General features: G+C 42.8%; 1 protein-coding gene across 3 annotated transcripts in view; it reads left to right on the forward strand.

Annotated features, from left to right (window-relative positions):
- Positions 1-13,195, forward strand: part of DPP8 (dipeptidyl peptidase 8) — a 78,400-nt gene extending 65,205 nt beyond the window's left edge. For all 3 annotated transcript variants that reach the window (XM_066344399.1, XM_066344398.1, XM_066344400.1), the window contains exons 19-21: positions 467-609; positions 1,141-1,252; positions 9,042-13,195. In XM_066344399.1, the coding sequence (XP_066200496.1) occupies positions 467-609; positions 1,141-1,252; positions 9,042-9,164 (378 nt within the window). In that variant the 3' untranslated portion in view covers positions 9,165-13,195. The remainder of the gene's footprint in view (positions 1-466; positions 610-1,140; positions 1,253-9,041) is intronic.
- Positions 13,196-22,251: the final 9,056 nt, after the last annotated feature.

The following is a 22,251-nucleotide window of genomic DNA, read 5'->3' on the forward strand; positions in this document are numbered from 1 at the left end:
CAGTGCCGTAGGTCGACGCTCTATCCATTGTGCCATCACTGGTCAGGCTCATTCATTGTTTAAATTCTGTACTGCCAACAAAAGCTTTAATAAAAAAATGATTGCTTTTTCTATATAAAGCTGGCACTTCTCACACAGTTTTTCACTGGTAGCAGGAATGAGTTTACACTAAAGTATTAAAATGTGCTAGTTCAACCTAACCTTTTAACAGGCATGTTTTTATTTCAGCTAGTTCAGGTTTAGGGTTTAGTATACAGCACACCTGTGGAATAGAATGTTAATTGACTCACAAAGTATTAAGTTCTTGACCTTGGCACTCCTCTTTGATTTTTTAGTGGCTTGAGATCACATAGTTCCAGTTGTAGGGCTGAAGGATCATTTTAGCCTGTAAATTTGCTGTTACAAGTTATTATTGCTAGCCATTCTTTTCTGGACCACACTTGACTATCACTGTTGTCTTATGCAGGTGGCTATTGCTGGGGCCCCAGTCACTCTGTGGATTTTCTATGATACAGGCTACACGGAACGTTATATGGGGCACCCTGACCAGAATGAACAGGGCTATTACTTGGGGTCTGTGGCCATGCAAGCAGAAAAATTCCCCTCTGAGTAAGTTCAAGCTTATAAATTTAAAATTGTATTTTTAATAGTTATTTTCAATAATATTGAAAATTTTAAATACTATAACCAACACTGATATTTTATAGAATCCTAGAATGGAATGGGTGTTTCTCAAAGCCAATTTATAGGCCAATTCATATCATTTTTTTACAAGTCATATTTATAGCAGTTTGTGCTAAAAGAAGTTTAAGAACAGTACTATTTTTGAGATGAGAAAATTTTTATTTCTGCATTATTTTGCAAATAATGTTGATGATTTTCTTTTTCTGGGGACAATGCCATCATTATTGATGTGTGCTAATATCTTAATAGGAAATGTACACATGATTTTATTAAAATCTTTTATACGTGTAGCATTTGGTTAATATATTACAAATTTAATATTGAAAGTATTGAATCCTCATTCTAACATTACAGTATAAGGAAGTTAACATAGTTCATTGTTATTAGTTTAAAGAAATTAAGTGGTTTTCCAAATCCTCTATTTTGCCTAATCCTCTGCTATTTCCATTTCTCCAGACCAAATCGTTTACTGCTTTTACATGGATTCTTGGATGAGAATGTCCATTTTGCACATACCAGTATATTACTGAGTTTTTTAGTGAGGGCTGGAAAGCCATATGATTTACAGGTGAGTTTTTCTAAATTTTAAAAATAAATAGTAATTAGTGATTGATTATTTTGAAATATAGTAAACTGTATAAGGCCAAATTTTCGGCTGTGTCTATTCATTGCTTAAGAGAACTAAACACCTTGGCTAGTGGTTCAGTGGATAGAGCGTGGGCCTGGTGTATGGATGTCCTAGGTTCAATTCCCCGTCAGGGCACACAGGAGAAGTGACTATCTACTTGTCTCTCCCTCCCCCTCCTCTCCCTCTTCGTCCTCTTCATCTTCCTCTCTCACAGCCAGTGGCTTAGTTTGAACGTCAGCCCCAGGGCACTGAGAATGACTCAGTTGTTCTGAGGTGTCAGCCTCAGATGCTAATACCTTGGTTAATTCCAGCATCAGCCCAAGACAGGTCGCTAGGTAGATCCTGATCGGGGCGCATGCAGGAGTCTATTTCATTATTTGCTCTCCTCTCACTTAATAAGAAATAAAATAAAAAGGAGAACTAAAGTAGTGGGCATAGTTAGTAGTGCCTCTAGTCGGATAAAAATTAAGATTCTCTAGAATCAGGCTGAAAACTGACCTGTTGGACTCCATGACTTGTGTATCTGTATCTGCTTTCAGTTTGTAATCACGGAAAAGATGACAGGGGTCCATTTACTGTCCTTCCTTGCTTTTCTTCTTTACTTGGAAGGGTGAGGAATTATTATTTAATTTCATTGTTGTAAAAAGGATTTATAGAACCTGATTAGCCTGACCTGTGGTGGCACAGTAGATAAAGTGTTAACCTGGAATGCTGAGGTTGCCAGTTCAAAACCCTGGGCTTGCTTGAGCAAGGCACATATGGGAGTTGATGCTTCCTGCTTCCTCCTTTCTGTCTCTTTTTTTTTTTTTTTTTGTATTTTTCTGAAGCTGGAAACGGGGAGAGACAGTCAGACAGACTCCTGCATGCGCCCAACCGGGATCCACCTGGCACGCCCACCAGGGGCGATGCTCTGCCCACCAGGGGGCAATGCTCTGCCCACCAGGGGGCAATGCTCTGCCACGACCAGAGCCACTCTAGCCCCTGGGGCAGAGGCCAAGGAGCCATCCCCAGCGCCCGAGCCATCTTTGCTCCAATGGAGCCTTGGCTGCGGGAGGGGAAGAGAGAGACAGAGAGGAAGGGGAGGGTGGAGAAGCAAATGGGCGCTTCTCCTATGTGCCCTGGCCAGGAATCGAACCCGGGTCCCCCACACGCCAGGCTGACGCTCTACCGCTGAGCCAACCGGCCAGGGCCCTTTCTGTCTCTTTATCTCTTTCTTTCCCTATTTTTCTCTCATCTCTCGCTCTCTCTAAAAATGAATAAATTTTTAAAAATCTAAAAAAAAAAAAAGGAACTGATTACATGGCCCTTTAATTATATTTTATATTGATATTGGAGCAGAAATGAAAAAGTTACCCACTTCTAGATAAACAGGTTTTAGCCCTGACCCATGATAGATCATCGGCCCAGCGTGTGAATGTCCTGGGTTTGATTCATAGGGCAATTAGGAGAAGCGACTATCTACTTGTCTCTTCATCTGGCTTCTCCCTCTTCCTCTTCTTTCTCTTTCTCTCTCTCTCTCTCTCTCTCTCACTCTCTCTCACTTTCTCCTCCCCTCCTGCAGCCATGGCTCGATTGGTTCCAGTGAATTGGCCCTGGGTGCTAAAGATGGCTCTCTGCCTCAGGCACTAAAAATAGCTCAGTTGCTGAGCAACGGAGCAACAACCCCAAATAGTCATGGCATCACCCCATAGGGGGCTTTTTGGGTGGATTCTGGCCAGGGCGCACGCAGGAATCTGTCTCTCTGCCTCTCTTCCTTTCACTTCATTAAAAAAAAAATTTTTTTTAAGAGAAAATCTTCTTCCTTTCTACTTTTTATATAGATTATATGCTCATAAGAAATTTAAAATATTACTTTTCCTTTCTTATGTTTCAGTTGACATTTATATAGGTAAACAGTGAAATATTTGTCTATAGCAACATTATTAAGCATTTTAGTCCCCTTTGCATACCAAACAGTTTTTGTTTATGTGAGTTGTGTCTATCAAAATTTCTTATATATTAAGACTATTAAAATATTTATTTAAAAATAGCAATAAAAAATAAAAATAGGAATAAACTATTACCTTTTAACAAAAATCACATTTTTATGGGGATAGGGAGACTTTTTTCCACAACAAAACAAAAAATTTTACTCAGAAAAGTAGCATTGCTTTATGTGTTTGTAAATCCCCATAATGTCTGGCTTAATGAGGAAGACACCTGGATTCTCATAGCTACTTTCAGATGCAATCTGTTGTGAAAGTTGTTTTGACCTAAAGTATGTGAAGAAGATTCAGCCTCACAGAATATGTTTTTAAGAAATGGGAGCCTAAGCCTTGGCCAGATAGCTCGTTTGGTATGAGAGCATCATTCCAAAGCTCAGAGGTTGCTGGTTCAATCCCTGGTCAGAGCACATACAGGAATAGATTGATCTTCCCCTTTCTGTCTCTGTCTCTCTTCTTCTCCCTAAAATCAATCAATAAAAAAAATGTTTTAGGCCTGACCTGTGGTGGCACAGTGGATAAAGCGTCGACCTGGAAATGCTGAGGTCGCCGGTTCGAAACCCTGGGCTTGCCTGGTCAAGGCACATATGGGAGTTGATGCTTCCAGCTCCTCCCCCCTTCTCTCTCTCTGTCTCTCCTCTCTCTCTCTCTCTCTCTCTCTCTCTCTCTCTGTCTCTCTCTCTCTCTCCTCTCTAAAATGAATAATTAAAAAAAAATTTTTTTTTAATTTTTTTAAAGAAAGAAATGGGAGCCTGACCAGTGGTGGCACAATGGATTAAGCATCAGCCTGGGATGTTGAGGGCCCTGGTTTGAAACCCTGAGATCGCTAACTTGAACATGGGGTCGCAGGCTTGAGTGCAAGATCATTGACATGATCCCAAGGTTGCTGGCTTGAGCAAGGGGTCACTGGTTCAGCTTAAGCCACCCAGTTAAGGCACATATGAAAAAGCTATCAATAAAACAACAAAACGAAACACTGGAGTGAAGCAACTACAAGCTGATGCTTCTCATCTCTCTCCTCTTCTCTCTCCCTGCCTCCCTCTCTAAAAAAAAAAGAAAGAAAGAAATGGGAGGTTTTTGCCTTTTCAGAAAATTGTGGATACTTTTTTTTTTTAATTTTTATTGATTTTATTGATGGAGGGAGGGAGGGAGAGAAAGAGTAAGAGAGAGAGAGACAGGAACATATATCTGTTCCTGTATGTGTTCTGACCAGGGATCAAACCAGCAACCTCTGTGCTTTGGCACAATGTTCTAACCAGTCGAGCTATCCGGCCAGAGCAATGCTTATATTCTCCTTTGATACTACGTCAAAATTGGACAAATGGTGATTTCTTAAAGATTAGTTTTTGTGTAGAGTCTGAGTCATATCTATAAACTTTTCATACTCTGATACATTATAATTATTGAATCTTGTACTTCAAATGGATTTTTTACCCATGCATTGGTCATCTGGAATATATTGGTTCCCTGTGTTTTGCCAGTTTTCTAAATGTTGACTCTTTTCATAATACACTATTTTAAAACTCACGTGAGAACTTTATGAATCTGATGACAAAAGTCTTTTAAGTTCATATTGGGAAGCTTATGAGCTAGTAGTGGTAGGTGCAGGTATTCCAGAATTCTGAATTTCTCTTAAAAGCTCAAAGTTTATCATAGCAACAAATACTGTCAATGTCGTATTTTAATTGACCAGCCTACTTTATTCATTTTTGAGAGAATGTTTGTCATATAGCAAGGCCTTGGGGCCATCCTTAGCACCCAGGGCCAGTTTGCTTGAACCATTTGAGCCATGGCTGCAGGAGAGAGAAGAGGGAGGGATAGAGAAGCAGATGGTCACTTCTTCTGTGTGCCCTAACTGGGAATCAAACCCAGGACTTTCACGCTCTCGGGTCAACACTCTACAGCTGACCTGGCAGGGCCTTCCTTTTTTTTTTTTTTTTCCGAGAGAGAGAGAGAGAGAGAGAGAGAGTAAGAGAGCAAGGGACAAACAGGAAGGGAGAGAGATGAGAAGCATCAATTTGTTGCAGCATCTTAGTTGTTCATTGATTGCTTTCTCATATGTGCCTTGACGGGGGGTGGGTGCTCCAACAGAGCAAGTGACCCCTTGCTCAAGCCAGTGACCTTTGGGCTCAGGCCAGCAACCATAGGGTCATGTCTATGATCCCACACTCAATACAGCAATCAAACTGGATGAGCCCGTGCTCAAGCCAGCAACCTCAGAGTTTTGAACCTGGATCCTCAGCATCCCAGGCTGATGCTCTGTCCACTGTGCCACCGCCTGGTTAGGGCAGAGCCGCCTTTTCTTTTCTCTTCTTTCCTTTTATTCCCCTCCTCCTTCCTTCCCTCCTTGCTTTCCTCCCTTCCTTATTTCTGTCCTTCCCTCTCTCCCTTCTTTTCTAATTTACTGATTTGAGAGAAAGAGAGAAACATCAGTTTGTTTTTCCACCTATTTATATATTCATTGGATGATTCTTCTATTGATATTTTTTTTAGAGGGGAGAAAGAAGGAGAGAGAGGTGTGATTGTGGGGGGAGGAGCGGGAAGCATCAGCTTTCCCAGATGTGCCCCAACTGGGCAAACCCAGGGTTTCGAACTGGTGACCTCAACATTTCACATTGGCTAATTCTTGTATGTGCCCCGACCAGGAATCTAACCCACAGCCTTGATGTATTGGGACACTAACCATCTGAGCTACCCAATCAGGCTAGCCATTCTTTCAAGTTAAAAATGAAATTCCATAGCATAGGGCAGTTGGCTCAGTGGTAGAGTATTGGCCCTGCATATGGATTCCCTGGGTTTGATTCCTAGTCAGGGCACACAGGAGAAGCACCCATCTGCTTCTCCACCACCTCCCCTCTTGCTTCTCTCTCTCTTCTCCCCTCCTGCAGCCATGGCTTGATTAGAGCGAGTTGGCCCTAGGCACTAAGGATGGCTCCATGGCCTCTGCCTCAGGCACTAAAATATGGCTTCTGTCGCAATGGAGCAAGGGCCCAAGATGGGCAGAGCATCAACCCCTATTGGGTTTGCCAGGTGGATCCCGGTCGGGGTGCATGCAGGAGTCTGTCTCTGCCTCCTCTCCTCTCACTAAATTAAAAAAAAAAAAAAGATTCCAGCCCTGGCCAGTTTGCTCAATGGATAGAGTATTGGCCCAGCGTGCAGATGTCCCAGGTTCCATCCCCGGCCTGGGCACACATGAGAAGCAACCATCTGCTTTCTTCCTCCTCCCTCTTCCTCTCCCTCTTCTCTCTCTCTTTCCCTCTCTCAGTCAGTGGTTCGAGTGGTTTGAGCTTTGGCCCTGGGCACTGATAATAGCTCGGTTGCTCCAAGCGTCAACCTCAGGTACTGAGGATGGCTTGGTTGATTCAAGCTTTGGCCTCTGACAGGGGTTGTCAGGTAGATGCCAGTCAGGGTACATGTGGGAGTCTGTTTCACTATCTCCCCTCCTCTCATTAAAAAAAAAATGAAGTTCCATTTATAAAGTGGCAATTCATAACTCAGTTGCACAAGTTGTTTTTCATGAGATATCCTATAGCAGAAGTACTTTATACTGTACATTCTTTCCATTTTGTTACCACAGAGTATTAAGAAGATATCTACTCAAGAGTAAAATTTAATAAAATTCTAATTTTTACCAAGACTTAAGTGAAATTGGTATTTTTCATTTTTACTGCAAGTATATGGTGGTAAAGAATACTGTGACTTCTAGTGCAGTTTAATGTCATTGCCTTGATTCATGCTAAGACAGCACTAGAACTCACCATTGCTTTTGTATTATCAGTACAAATGCCAACCCAGGGAATAAAGGCAAATCATGTTTTAGTATTGTTCTGAAAGTAGTCTGACCTTGTGTATCCTTTGAAAGGGTTTCTGAGTACCCCAAAAGTGGACAGACCACACTTTTAAAGATTTTTTATTTATTTATTCATTATAGAGAGGAGAGAGAGAGAGAGAGAGAGAGAAGGGGGGAGGAGCAGGAAGCATCAACTCCCATATGTGCCTTGACCAGGCAAGCCCAGGGTTTTGAACCGGCAACCTCAGTGTTTCCAGGTTGACGCTTTATCCACTGCGCCACCACAGGTCAGGCAAGACCATACTTTTAAGAACCGTTGGTCTTCACACAAATCCTTCTGTGAACTTAGTGGCATATAGAGAATTGTGAAAAGAGTAACGGGTTTTGATTTGTCTTTAATCCATTTTGAATTTATTCTTTTATATGGTATAAAAAGGTGGTCTAGTTTCTTTCTTTTTTTATTTTTTATTTTTTGCATGTATTTGTCCAATTTTCCCAACACCATTTACTGTATAGACTATCTTTTTTTTTCTTTTTTTAATTTTCTGAAGCTGGAAACGGGAGAGACAGTCAGACAGACTCCCGCATGCGCCCAACCGGGATCCACCCGGCACACCCACCAGGGGGCGACGCTCTGCCCACCAGGGGGCGATGCTCTGCCCCTCCGGGGCATCGCTCTGCCTCGACCAGAGCCACTCTAGCGCCTGGGGCAGAGGCCAAGGAGCCATCCCCAGCGCCTGGGCCATCTTTGCTCCAATGGAGCCTTGGCTGCGGGAGGGGAAGAGAGAGACAGGGAGGAAGGGGGGGGGTGGAGAAGCAAATGGGCGCTTCTCCTGTGTGCCCTGGCCGGGAATCGAACCCGGGTCCCCCGCACGCCAGGCCAACGCTCTACCCCTGAGCCAACCGGCCAGGGCCTGTATAGACTATCTTTACACCACTTCTGGATATATATTTGAAGAAACCCAAAACGCTAATTTGAGAGAATGTGCACCCCTATGTTCATTGCAGAGTTATGTACAATACACAAGATATGGAAGCAACCCAAATGCCCATTACTAAACAGGTGGATAAAAACAAGCTGTGGGCCTGACCTATGGTGGTGCAGTGGATAAAGCGTCAACCTGGAAACACTGAGGTTGCCGGTTCAAAACCCTGGCTTGCCTGGTCAAGGCACATATGGGAGTTGATGCTTCCTGCTCCTCCCCCTTCTCTCTCTCTCTCTCTTTCTCTCTCTCTCCCCCCTCCTCTCTAAAATTAAAAAAAAAAAAAAAAAAAAAAAAAAAACACAAAAAAAACAAGCTGTGGTACATAAATATATACAGTGGATTATTACTTGGCCATAAAAAGGAATGAAGTCTTACCATTTGCAATAACATGAGTGGACCTAGAGATTATTAGGCTAAGTGAAATAAGTCAGACAGAGACAAAATACCATATGATTTTACTTTTATATGGAATCTAAAGAGCAAAATAAAACAAGATATTTACTCAAGAGTAAAATATCTACTCCCAGATACATAGGTCAGACTGATGGTTGCCAGAAGGAAGGAGGGTTGGGGGCTGGGTGAAAACAGGGAAGGGATTGAGAAGTACTAATTGGTAGTTACAAAATAGTCATGGGGACGGAAAGTACAGCATAGGGAATATGGTCCAGTAACATTGTATAATAATAACTGTGTAAGGTGCCAGGTGGATATCCGGGAGGAGACCACTTTGTAAAGTATATGATTGTCTAGCCACTGTGCTGTGCATCTGAAACTAATACAAAATAACACTGAATGTAAACTGTTAATGAAAAATAAAAAGAGGAGAGGAATCTTTAAATAGGATGTATATGTATAATATTGTGGCAAAGATATGCTCTATGTGTTATTAATGCTGTTGAAATCTCTGGAAAGCTTTGGAAGGAGATGTATTATTAAATTCTTATCTTTTTGTATTTTGATTTTTGGTTAAGATCTATCCTCAGGAGAGACACAGCATAAGAGTTCCTGAATCGGGAGAACATTATGAACTGCATCTTTTGCACTACCTTCAAGAAAACCTTGGATCACATATTGCTGCTCTGAAAGTGATATAATTTTGACCTGTGTAGAAATCTGGTATACACTGGCTGTTTAACCAAATGAGGAGGTTTAATCAGTAGAGAACACAGAATTGATCATCACATTTTGATACCTGCCATGTAACATCTACCACTGAAAGTGTATTTAGTGCCATGCAGGCATCTGCAGCTTGTGGGTAGTAATCTAATACCTTAACCATACACACAGAGAAGTGAATAACATATTTCTAAGGGACCCAGCAATACCTTGAGAATTACGGAAAGAAATGAGACATTAGCACTATGTATCCATATTACCTATTTTCACTTTTAATAGCATTATAAACCTCATGGACTTAATTAGTGTATTTTTACAATATACTTCTGAATTTGTTAACATATGATGCTATTAATGATTGGTTTGGTTCAATTCCAGAATCTCTGACTAGTTACAGATTTGATAGCACTTAAATATAATTAACTAGCTTACACTTCATTGCTTGGGGTGTATCCAGCATGTTATGAACTAATCACTATTAAACCTGTGACTTAACCAGTCATTAATGATTTTTCAAGGAAAAGTTAGTGGCCTCCTAAAGACACTTACTTTGTTTCATTCAGGATCTGTCCGGTTTTTAGCCAATTTTAACTGTATCTAGTATAAATAGTTTTCTTTAATATGACAGAGTGAGTTTTTCCTTTCTCATAAAGGTGATAATTGTATGTAGCATGGATTTAATTAGTCTTATAATATTAATAATTACAGGCAGAAATTTTAATCAAATGATTAGAGCTTAAATATTTACAGGTAACTTTTTTTTTCTTTTAGGAAAAGGAAAAAGTACACATTCATGTGTATTCTTCAGAAAATTTAGTGGTGCCAGTTTCCATTGGGTATTTCCTTATTGAAATGCTCCAGGATCTTAGAGCGGTGGGAGAGCGTCGCAGTGGGGCGGGGAGACCAGGGTGTGGAGAGTGACAGGCAGAGGAGAAGGGGAGGGTCTGCTTCAGAACTAAGCAGAAGTATAATTTGACCAAAAGTACTCATCAAAAAAATCCCTAGAATGTTAAGGAAACCAGAACTTAAAAATTACTCTCTTGCCAATATGGTTATAGACTATAATGTTCAGGAGAGAAGTTCCTTACGAGTTACTTTTATAATTTGAATTTTTTGTTACTTTTCATTTTGGCAGCCTAACAAATTAAACTGTCTATCTTTTTAAAATTATTTGAGCATAATTTAGGTATTGTGATACACAATAAAGAGGTTTCCAAAACAACTTCTTTACCATAAACTGATCCCCAACAAGCCATGTCTCTTTTTCAGTGATCAAAGCCTATCAGCAATTTTTTGAATGGCCTTGACATTTCCTGGGTTTGCTCTAGCCCTTGACTATTGGGAGGGCTCATAGACTTTAAAGTGCTGATTGGGATCTGCCTCCTTAAGAGTCTTGGGGTGCTAGCTGGGTCACATTGGGAGCCAGGGGCAGAGAAGGCACCTATGAGTTGGCCCTTTTTATCACAAGCCACAGTGTTTGGAAAATTGATACTAGTACTTTTAAAACAATGCTCTGAGAAAAATTGCTTTTTTTCCCCTTACCACTACACAGAGTAGGTTTCTCCCATAGAGAGCAAGAATGGGGTCTGTGTGGCAGACAGGTAGGCCAAGTGAAAGGTGGGGGAGTCCAGTAATGTCAGGATGACCTGGTGGTTCTGTCCTTGGGGAGGAGAAGGTTTTGCTGTTTGTGTATTTATACTGTATGATAGGTCCCACACCTGTCCCCTTTGTCTGTATATGTATTAATTTTCTTGTTTATGATATTTTCCCATGCCAAGATTTGTTTATATTTTTTCAGTGTTAAATTAAATTGATTTGGGTAACTTTTTTTCCCCAAGAAAGTATTTTCCCACATGACTTAAGTATATATCTGATGGTTTGAAGGTGGTTTTTGTTTGTGGACTAGTTGGCCTCCAAGGATCTATCCTTATATGATATACAAAGTAGAACTATATGGACAGTGGCTTTTAGACAGCTTCTCTTTTGAAGCCTTTTACTCGTTAAGGCTATTTCTTCAAAATAGCATCTCTTATTTTACAAACCTTAAAAAACATCATGCACTCTTGAATTCTCTGGTTTTCCTTTTGCATCTTGCCTTCTCCTCCTCCTATCACAAGGAATGCTTCTGTTACAATTCCCAGTCGCTTAAACACCAATCTCCTTATAAAGGGGGGGGGGATACCTGACTGAGCTCACTTGCAGAAAGACAGCTGGATTGAATTTTATTTTTTTTAACTAATGTGAAAAACATCATAGTCAATTCAAGCCATCAGTAGAAATATCACTAAAACTATTGGTCCCCTGTTACAGGTAACAACTTAAAAAGCAGGAGTATGTAAAAGTAGCAGCAGTTTTGATGAGAGCCAAAAAACACTAGGTTAAACTTCAAACAAGGTTTATGTAGGCTTGATAAGTGGGTGAACTTGATCAACCATTGGCAGGTATATTTGCTTGTGCGTTGTTGAACCAGTGGGCCTCAAAATCTAAGATTCATCTGGGATACTTAACTAAAAGAAACACAATCTTGAACCTCACTCTTAGAAATTTAGATTTGGTTTATATGGGCAGAGACCTAGAATCTGTATTTCTAAGAAGCTTTCGAGGTGTTTCTAAAGCAAGTCGTTTGTGGGCTACTTTAAGAAACTCTTCTGTAGATAATGGAGTTGAATTAAGGAAATAATGCACGATTTTTACACTGGACTGATTTATAAGGACCTAAAACAATAGTTAAGCAGCTGCTCATCTGTGATAACTATAGGTCACTTCTCACTCTAAAGGAAGAAGAAGGTGAAGGTATCGATAATTGTGTCCCTTTGTCTGGAGAGTCCTTTTGGAATGAAGGTTTTTCCCTCTGTGCCATTCCTGGTTCATTTCCAAAGCTTCGTGCAGAGGATGAAGTCACTATGCATGTATTTTTTAGAAGAATGAGATACAGATAATGATGCTTACCTTTTTTTTTTTTTTTTTTTTTTTACTACTTGTTTTATTCCTTACAGAAGGTGTATCCCACCTCTCTGACACATCGTTCTCTCTTTAGGTGAAATGATTCCTGTAAGATCTCTCCTTATTATAGAATCATACATTTTTCAAGCTTTATATCTTTGATATAATCTAATATTCTTTGTTAGAGGAGAAACCTACATATATAGAGAGAAGAATATAAACCCATGGCCAGTTAATATTCAGTTGGTACTAGACTCCATCCAGATATCCTGACTCATGGTAGTTAAATATGTAGAAAAGGCAAATTTTAAAAGAAGTATTTATTAATATATTCCTATGAAACATTTTAAAGATAACATAAAATGGTTAATTTTTCCATTCTAAAGTAAATGCTAAGCATGCTTATTAATGAAGCAGTACTTCTCATTAGTATATGATATTCTGAAGTTAATTAAAATTGTTATACTAAATGTGTCTTCCTTGGTGTAGTAGGGGGTTTGGGGGTTGGGATATAGAGAGCTTGCTTAAGCCCGGGATCCCAGCTTATAGCTATTTGAAGTAAGAAGAGACACGGCCCTGTCTAAACTAAGATGTCTGAGTGTCCAATCCCAGCAGACATAAAGGGACAAGGGAACTTGCGTGATTTCCACCTTCCTACCCCTCCCAGCCTCACCAGTCCATCATACAGCCTAAAATATGGAGACATGTTAGTGCAAGGTGCTGGCTCCTGCTTTTCATATTTTGTCAAGAGACAGCTCTAGTTCATCATTTCAGAAGCCCCTCACAGACAGAGAAAAGTAGCGTCTGTATTTTGTTTTTAAATAACTCAAATACAAATTTATGTTGTATTCAGCACAATTGGAGTTCAGGTCTTTAATTTTAGAACATAAAGTGCCTGCTGTTTTAAGCATTGACTTGTATAAAAGGAATTGCATGTCTCACACCAGTAAGTTTATGGGTTTTCTCATTTTCAGCTACATAGCTTTTAATCATGTAAAGCAAAACATTAATTTTGTTGCATTTTATTACAGGTTCTTTGTTGCAATAAAGATGCTGCTAAAATTAATTGATGTAAATGTTCCTTTATCCCATTTGTACAATTTTGCCTTGATTGGTGGCAAGTGTGGAGTGATGAATGCATATGAACAAGGTCATGTGCTCACAATAGAGAAGGGAGACTGTAAGGATGACGTGGGGCTTCTAGTCCTATAAACACTAATCAGAATTTCATCCAAACCCAAGGGGGTATACAGAAAACCACTTCATAGCTGCAAGTGGTTCCCAACACTCAGCAGCTGGAAGTTTCTTGGGAATGCCATTTAGAGTAGATAGTGGTTCCTGCATGCTCCCTAGGAAATTTTAAGGGAGTTCAAGTTTTCTCATATTTTTCTTTGACAATTCTCTGGTCTTTTGAAGCCATACTAGAGAAAGGGTGGGGAGAAAGAAGCAGATGAACTCCTTGAAAATTAGTAAAGTAAAAAGGGGTGAGTCCCCCTTCGTCTTTGTTTTCTCATAGCCTAACACAGGCTCTGCACATAGTTGTTACTAAATATTTGCTGAATGAAAAGTTGAGAACTGCTTTTTTGAAGTCACTTGGAATTCTTCATCTTCACCTCCAACTCAGGCCAGTGAAAGAGCTGCTGCAGTTTGGTTTTTTTGTTTTGTTTTATTTGTTTTTTACAGGGACAGAGAGAGTCAGAGAGAGGGATAGATAGGGACAGACAGGAACAGAGATGAGAAGCATCAATCATCAGTTTTTCGTTGCGACACCTTAGTTGTTCATTGATTGCTTTCTCATATGTGCCTTGACCGCGGGCCTTCAGCAGACCAAGTAACCCCTTGCTCGAGCCAGAGACCTTGGGTCCAAGCTGGTAAGCTTTTTTTTTTCTCCTCAAGCCATTTGAGCCCACGCTCAAGCTGGCAACCTTCCGCATCCCAGTCCGATACTCTGTCTTCTGCGTGGTCAAACATGCTGCAGTTTTTAAAAAGCATGCATGTGAATGCTACTGTCTAGTGCAGTTGGATACCTCGAAAAAGTTTAAAATTTTTATTTTTTATTTATTTTTAGTTTGTCTGATAATCCTTCCAGAACAGACAATCTGGATTCTGTAACCCTTTGAAGTTGTTTGCAAAATATTGCATGAATGAATGGAGATGCATTCTAGGAAGAAAGACTTTAGTTTTATCAGATTCTCAAACAGATTATGATCTTAAAGAACTACTGCTGTATTATGTATTCAGGTCTTAAACTTTAAATTTGTATACAAAAATTATTAGGAATAAAGATAATCTTTGAACAGTAATGCTATAGAGCAGTGGTCCCCAACCCCCAGGCCGTGGACCGGTACTGGGCCGTGGGCCATTTGGTACCAGTCCGCAGAGAAAGAATAAATAACTTACATTATTTCTGTTTTATTTATATTTAAGTCTGAACAATGTTTTATTTTTTTTAAATGACCAGATTCGGCCCTGGCCGGTTGGCTGAGTGGTAGAGCGTCGGCCTGGCATGCAGGAGTCCTGGGTTCAATTCCTGGCCAGGGCACACAGGAGAAGCGCCCATCTGCTTCTCCACCCCTCCCTCTCTCCTTCCTCTCTGTCTCTCTCTTCCCCTCCTGCAGCCAAGGCTCCATTGGAGCAAAGTTTGCCCGGGCGCTGAGGATGGCCTCAGGTGCTCGAGTGGCTCTGATTGCGGCAGAGCGACGCCCCAAGATGGACAGAGCATCGCCCCCTGGTGGGCGTGCCAGGTGAATCCCGGTCGGGCGCATGTGGGAGTCTGACTGTCTCCCCATTTCCAACTTCGGAAAAATTAAAAAAATAAAATAAAAATGACCAGATTCCCTGTTACATCCGTCTAAGGCTCACTCTTGACGCTTGTCTTGGTCATGTGATACATTTTTCGTCCCACCCTAAAGGCCGGTCCGTGAAAATATTTTCTGACATTAAACCAGTCTGTGGCCCAAAAAAGGTTGGGGACCACTGCTATAGAGCAATGCTTCCTATACTTTTCACCACATGACCACAAAAAAGAAGACATTTGTATGCTAACCTGGGATAAACTTGAGGTACACTGGATTAACCTGTTGGGACTGCTTGCAGCCAGAAGTGACCGGCCAGGCCCACCCAAGCTCTAAAGAGATTAATACTCAGCACACCCATAACCCATTTATGGCATTCTAAGAATTTCTAGACTACCTTGTTCTCTTTAATGCTAATCAAAAACCAGATTTCAACATGGCCATAAGCATTCTGCAAAGACTGGTCTGAGGTGCAGACTTCCCAAAGACTAGGGCTCCCATGCCACAGTCAGATCAGAGCAAGAGCTATGCCAGGGGTCTCCAAATTACGGCCAGTGGGCTGCATGCGGCCCCCTGAAGCCATTTATATGGCCCCTGCTGCACTTCCGGAAGGGGCACCTCTTTCATTGGTGGTCAGTGGGAGGAGCATAGTTCCCATTGAAATACTGGTCAGTTTGTTGATTTAAATTTACTTGTTCTTTATTTTAAATACTGTATTTGTTCCCATTTTGTTTTTTTTACTTTAAAATAAGATGTGCAGTGTGCATAGGGATTTGTTCATAGTTTTTTTTATAGTCCGGCCTTCTAATGGTCTGAGGGACAGTGAACGGGCCCCCTGTGTAAAAAGTTTGGGGACCCCTGAGCTATGCTATGGCCTTGAAGCCTTTTGCCTTCCCTTCAGACTAACCTCACCCACTCAGTGGTTATGAGGAAACAATGTTTGATCCCCTAGTAATTTTTGGGTGAGCAGAGTTGAAACAGCTGCAGTATGAGATGCAACCATAATTTTATTTTGGGCTTTGAGTGGTTTGGGGAATTACTGGGATTTAAGTGTTCATCAGCCTAGTTCTGTCCACAGATCTGGTGGACTGGCCTTGCCACTCTGGAAGAAGTTGAGTTTCTTTGAAATGAATTGGATGGGATTCGGCTTTGACACAGGTAATGTGATTGTTGAGTTTGCTGTGTGCTTCTTACTGAAAGATGCTCTCTAAATTGGCTCCCAGACTTGAGTTTTTTTTTTTTAATTTTTAATTTTATTTATTCATTTTTAGAGAGGAGAGAGAGAGGGAGAGAGAGAAACAGAGAGAGAGAAAGGGGAGGAGCTGGAAGCATCAACTCCCATATGTGCCTTGACCAGGCAAGCCCAGGGTTTCGAACCGGCGACCTCAGCATTTCCAGGTCGACACTTTATCCACTGCGCCACCACAGGTCAGGCCAGACTTGAGTTCTTGAAATAGAAGTTTGGGGAAAGAGCAAGGATAGTTGTCCTTAGCCAGTTCCAGGAATTTCTCCCACCCCTCTGACTTTCACTGGAAAAGCACCCTACGGAAATGGTACAGTTTATTTTAACATTCTAGTCACTGGTGACCCTTCTTTGCAGGAAGGTCCTCTAGCCAGGTAGTTTCTGGAACCCATACTGCCCTTCTACAAAATAAACTTTTCACGTTGGCTTGGTTTGTGGTCATCTATACGGTCATAGTTGCACTGTAAGCATGCATGTGAATGCTACTGTCCAGTTCAGTTGGATACATAATGATGTGTTGCCATGCCAGCTAATTGCTTTGCGTTGTTTCCGCTGTGCACCCTCACTCCTGTTGCTGCTGGGCCTCAGTCTGGGACTGCGACGTCATGCCAGGTAACTGCAGCAGCTCTTTCAGTGGCCTGAGTCCAAGGTGAAGATGAAGAATTCCAAGTGACTTTGAAGAAGCAGTTCTCAATTTTTCACTCAGCAAATATTTAGTAACAACCATGTGCAGAGCCTCTGTTAGGCTATGAGAAAACAAAGATGAAGGGGGACCCACCCCTTGTTCTCAAGATCAATTTCACCTCCCACCTAACTAGCCAGCAGGACACAGCCACTCAAAGCCACGATAAATTCTCTTTGCTGCTCCAGTCCCTGGGTTGTGTCTGACATTCAAGACCCTGTGTCCCCCGACCTAGCCTCACTTTCCCTCACCCAGGATCCTTACTCACAAGCATCCTAAGGGTTTCCTCTTCCATTAGAAGAACTCATGCTTTGAAGTCAGACCCAGGTTTCTCTTGGCATCCCACCTAGCGGATGTGGGAATCTCCCTGCCTGGGATAGGCAGTATGGCAAATGGTACCAAGCATTGGCTTTAGAGCCTAGCTTCAATTCTTGCCTCTAATTCTTGCTAGCTTTACAGGCCTAGGCATATTTACATAACGTTCTGACCCTCAGTTTCCTTATGTGTGAAATAGGAATTAGAACCCTCCCTAATGGTCTGTCGTGAAGATTAAGTTCATTTACTATACTATAAAGCCTTCGGTGCCTGGCAAGCAATATAAAGTACTCAATAAACGTTATCTCGGGTTTAGCACTTCATTTTTATAACGTACTGTTTGCCCCTGGTTTTGTTTCTCCAGTTAGATTACACTCTGAGAGCAGGCACTGTATTATACTTGGTTAATTCTTCCAGTCGTACCTACTACAGAGTCAGATATGTAGGAATCACTTATTAGATATTTGAGTACCAAAAATTTTTCAGATGAAAAAAAGTTTTTGACCTCCCTCAATTATAGTTGTCTGATTGATAGGTGACAGATTCTTAAGCACCAATCTATCACTTCACTTGTAAAAGTGTAAAAGAAACCAAAATCTCCTTAATTTGAGCTTTTAGGACTCCTTCTTTGAACCATCGTTGGAGTTTTTATTCTTTGAAGCTATAGGTCTGGAGGAGAGGTGCTTCTAAGGCCTCATTGCTATCATAGTTGCCAAGGGAGCTGTTAAAATGTTGATGTCTGAGTCCCTCCTGAGATCAATTAATCATCAGGGGTGGGAGTAGGGGTGGGAAGCATGTCTGCCATCTCTTAAAATTTTTTTTTATAAGTTCCCTAGGTGATTCTAATGTGCAACCAGAGTAGAGAGCTGGGGGGGGGGGGGTATAGCAGTGGAAGATTGTATCCACAGACTGTTAGAGCCAGAACGGATTCTTGGAAATCACCTCATCTGCTGCTTTACTTACAGATGAGAGGTTGAGGCCCACCGCCGGGAAGTGATGATACGGTAGCCATCTGAGCTGCTTAGAGAGAGTCCGTGCTTGAGCCCAGGCCTTCCAGCTCTGTCTTGACTTCCCAAACCAGAGCCGGCAGAGGGATCTGCTAAAGCGAGGGGGCTGAGGCTGCTGCCGGGAGACCCCCGGACGCCAGGCCCTCCGGTCCGGATGTCCCCTGCAACAGCTCAGCCTTCTACTTCTGTGTGAATGGGAACACGTTCTGCAGCTTCAAAGAGGCGACCCCTCAAAAAACCAGGACTCCTCCCATCAGATGGGGAAACTGAGGCCCAGCAAAGACTGCAAAGCCATACAGCTGTCAAGTGGCAGAGCTGACCCCAGAAGTCAGACTGACTTAAACTGCCTGGAGGTATAGGCAGGTCAAGTGACTTCCCCAAAGGCACAAAACTTGAATGCCTACTAAATTTTCTAAAATCTAAGATGTTACTGTTTGTAACAGCTTGATATGAGAAATACAAAAATGTGAATAAGAATGTATCTTAGAATCAAGGAAATACGGTATTTGCCTGAAATCTGAGTTCCTTCAGGGACTGAGCTCATGCTGAGAATGCTTGTGTACTGGGTGGGTCTTGGATATGACTCTCTCTGAACTTGCCCAGAGAAATAAGGGGGAGCCTGGGAAAGACTAGACAATTTGGAATCTGATAGATGGGTTCAAGTCCAGCAGTTGTGATCTTGAGCAAGTCCTTTTTTTCTCTAACCTTGGACCCTACAGTGGCTTTCTAATACTTCCTTCAGACTTGGCAGCAAGGCCAAATTGCCAAGCACAGGCCTCACATGGGATTGGGGCTTGGGAGTGATTTATGAAGTTTAAGTTGGCACTCTTGCTGTTGATCTGACCCTACCCCCTCCAAGAAATGTGAGACTGCCAGTGGGAGCAGTCTGCTCTCCAGGACCTGAGCTGTCAGGCGCAATCCCTGGGGAGAAGACGGATGCTGGGTGGGAAGAGGAACATGACTCAGCCCCTGGGATCTTGGGAGAACAGCAGGTTCTGGGACATGAGCAAGGAGGGTGGGTACAGAAGCCTTCCTCCCATGGGGGTGACCGGACTTTGCCTTGGCCTCAGATACTTCCCACCTGCCTACCAAGAGCTGATCTTCCAGAATTGCACATTATTAGGATAAAGATGTCATTAACTGTAAGGCCCTTGTTAGGGATAACATGTTTTACCTTAGAGCAGGTGACACATTTCCCTCTGAATACCAACTGTTGACATTTGTATAGTGAGTGTCTCCACCACCTTCAGAGATTTTTCCATATGAAAGCATCATGTTCAATTTGATCTTCACTATAAGCTAGGAGACTTCAGTTAGGTGATATTATTATTCCTCCATATCCTTCCATCCCAGAAAGAAATGAGAGCCCAGAGAAGTTGTATGTCCTGCCCGGGGTCACAGTGCAGAAGTGGAATGCTAATCCTGACTTCACTCATCCATTAGCAAACAACGTGAATTGCGCAGCTGCCATGGGCTTGGCTCATGCTGAGGGATTTGGGGATCTGAGGATGCCTCAAGGGGTCAGACACATTCTCTACTCTCAAAGGATTCTCAGTCCAAAAGTGGAGATGGACATGTGAACAAGAGGGTCAGTGCAAAGAGAGAGATGTCGAAGGCTGTGTGAGCCCCAGAAGGCAGAGCAGGACAGCAGTTAGGAAGGAGTGTGGGCTTTGACCCAGAGAGCCTGCCATCCTGTCTTCCACGGAATCACTTCCTACTGTGTGGCCTTGGGCAAGTGATTTAAGTTTCTCTGCTTCAGCTTTCTCTTCTATAACTGGGAGTAATGATGATAACACTTTATGGAGTTGCTGTGATTTTTGATATGAGAAAACACTTGCAAAGCTCAACAAGCACGAGCTGTTATCTTTGCGCAGTGGAAAAGAGGATGGTCAGGGAAGGCTTCACAAAGGAGGAGGCATTTGAATCAGGTGTTAAGGAGTGAGTTTTCCCAGGTGTGAGGAAATCATTCCAGGCAATGAGCATACTTTACACAGAAACACGAAGGAATAGAGGGAGGGGGTGCTGGCACACTGGGAGGCAGGGATCTGCGTGGGGATGGGGGAGAGAGGTGAGGGTGCTGGGGAGGGAGGATGAAAGGCCTTGGGTAATGGGAGCCAAGGGCTGTGTGTGTGCACCGCCCTCCTGCTTGCTTCGCCTCAACTGGTTCAGTCTGAGAGACCGAAGGGGAGGGCCATGGCATAGACATACTTTGCCGGGGAAACTGAGGAGGAAGAAGGCTACCGGGTAGGAACCTAAGGAGAGGACCCTGGCCTCCAGCAGGAGAGGATGCAGCTTCCAAAGAGGAGTGGACAATGTGGCCTGAGTCACCTGCCTTCCAGTTCTGCTGAAAGTAGTTCGCCCATCCTGATCCTGATCAGCGTGTCCAGCTGCAGGCAGAGCATCCAGAGACCTCGAGAGAGGATAGGCCAAACAGCCCACTGTGCTGGATGTTTCTACAGGTCCTTGTTTCATAAACAAGGACCAGAAAGGAGCCATCTGAATCCCAGGCTTGCTGGGCAAGCTGGCCTTGAGCAGAAGTGGGTGTGGAGGAGCCGTGGTACCGGGTAGAAGCTAGCTGTTGGGAGCAGCAAGGCAGTGATGAGAACGGGACACATGGTACAGTGTCTGCCTAGAGAGCTCATGAGAAAGGATGGTTCAAGGCAGGAGGACATCCTGTAAATGAAATAAAGACCTGCATCACTTTTTCTCCCTTAGTTTTGTTTGTTTGTTTTTAATTTTTTTTTTTTGTATTTTTTGAAGTGAGAAGAGGGGAGGCAGACAGACAGACTCCCGCATGCGCCCGACCAGGATCCACCTGGCATGCCCACCAAGGGGCAATGCTCTGCCCATCTGAGGTGTTGCTCTGTTGTAACTGGAGCCATTCTAGCACCTGAGGTGGAGGCCATGGAGCCGTCCTCAGCGCCCGGGTCAACTTTGCTTCCATGGAGCCTTGGCTGTGGAGGAGAAGAGAGAGAGAGAGAGAGAAAGGAGAGGGGGAAGACTGGAGAAGCAGATGGGCGCCTCTCCTATGTGCCCTGGCCAGGAATTGAACTCCAGACTTCCACATGCCGGGCCAACGCTCTACTGCTAAGCCAACTGGCCAGGGCCTCCCTTAGTTTTAATTTATTATGGTTATACAAGCACATAGCTTAAGAATTCAAGTTCTAAAACAAATCTCTAAATAATAGATTTGTAATGTTATTCTGTGTTTCTTTATTTTTTGTTTTTCAGTTATTATGCATTATCAAGTGGCATCCCACTATGAAAGATTCAAATTTGACTGTTATTTTCTCCAATTTCCACCAAACACACATACATCCCATCTCCCACATCTTCTCAATATAGTTCTACGGGTTTTCACTTAGACTAATATTCAGTGGTTACATCATTAAAATTATGGCCTGACTAGGTGGTAGCACAGCAAATAGAGTGTCGATGTGGGATGCTAAGGACCCAGGTTCAAAACTCAGAGGTCACCAGCCTGAGTGCAGGGTCACTGGCTTGAGTGTTGGATCATAGACATGACCCCATGGTTGCTGGCTTGAGCCCAAAGGTCACTGGCTTGAAGCTCAAGATCTCTGGCTTGAGCCCAAGGTTGCTGGCTTGAGCAAGGGGTCACTGGCTCAGGTGGAGCCCCCTGGTCAAAGCACATATGAGAAAGCAATCAATGAACAACTAAAGTGCTGCAAATACGAGTTGATGGTCCTCATCTGTCTCCCTTCCTCTCTATCTGTCCCTGTCTGTCCCTCTGTCTCTTTCTCTGTCCCCGTTGCATGTGTTAAAAAAAAGAAAAAAAAAATATTATGTAAATGTAGAGATGAGTCATGTAATAAACTGAATCTTTTTTTTTTTTTTTCTGTATTTTTCTGAAGCCGGAAACGGGGAGAGACAGTCAGACAGACTCCCGCATACGCCCGACCGGGATCCACCCGGCACACCCACCAGGGGCGATGCTCTGCCCACCAGGGGGTGATGCTCTGCCCCTCCGGGGCGTCGCTCTGTTGCGACCAGAGCCACTCTAGCGCCTGGGGCAGAGGCCAAGGAGCCATCCCCAGCGCCCGGGCCATCTTTGCTCCAGTG

Source organism: Saccopteryx leptura, chromosome 6 (assembly GCF_036850995.1).
Source record: "Saccopteryx leptura isolate mSacLep1 chromosome 6, mSacLep1_pri_phased_curated, whole genome shotgun sequence".
In the NCBI taxonomy this organism is placed as follows: domain Eukaryota; kingdom Metazoa; phylum Chordata; class Mammalia; order Chiroptera; family Emballonuridae; genus Saccopteryx; species Saccopteryx leptura.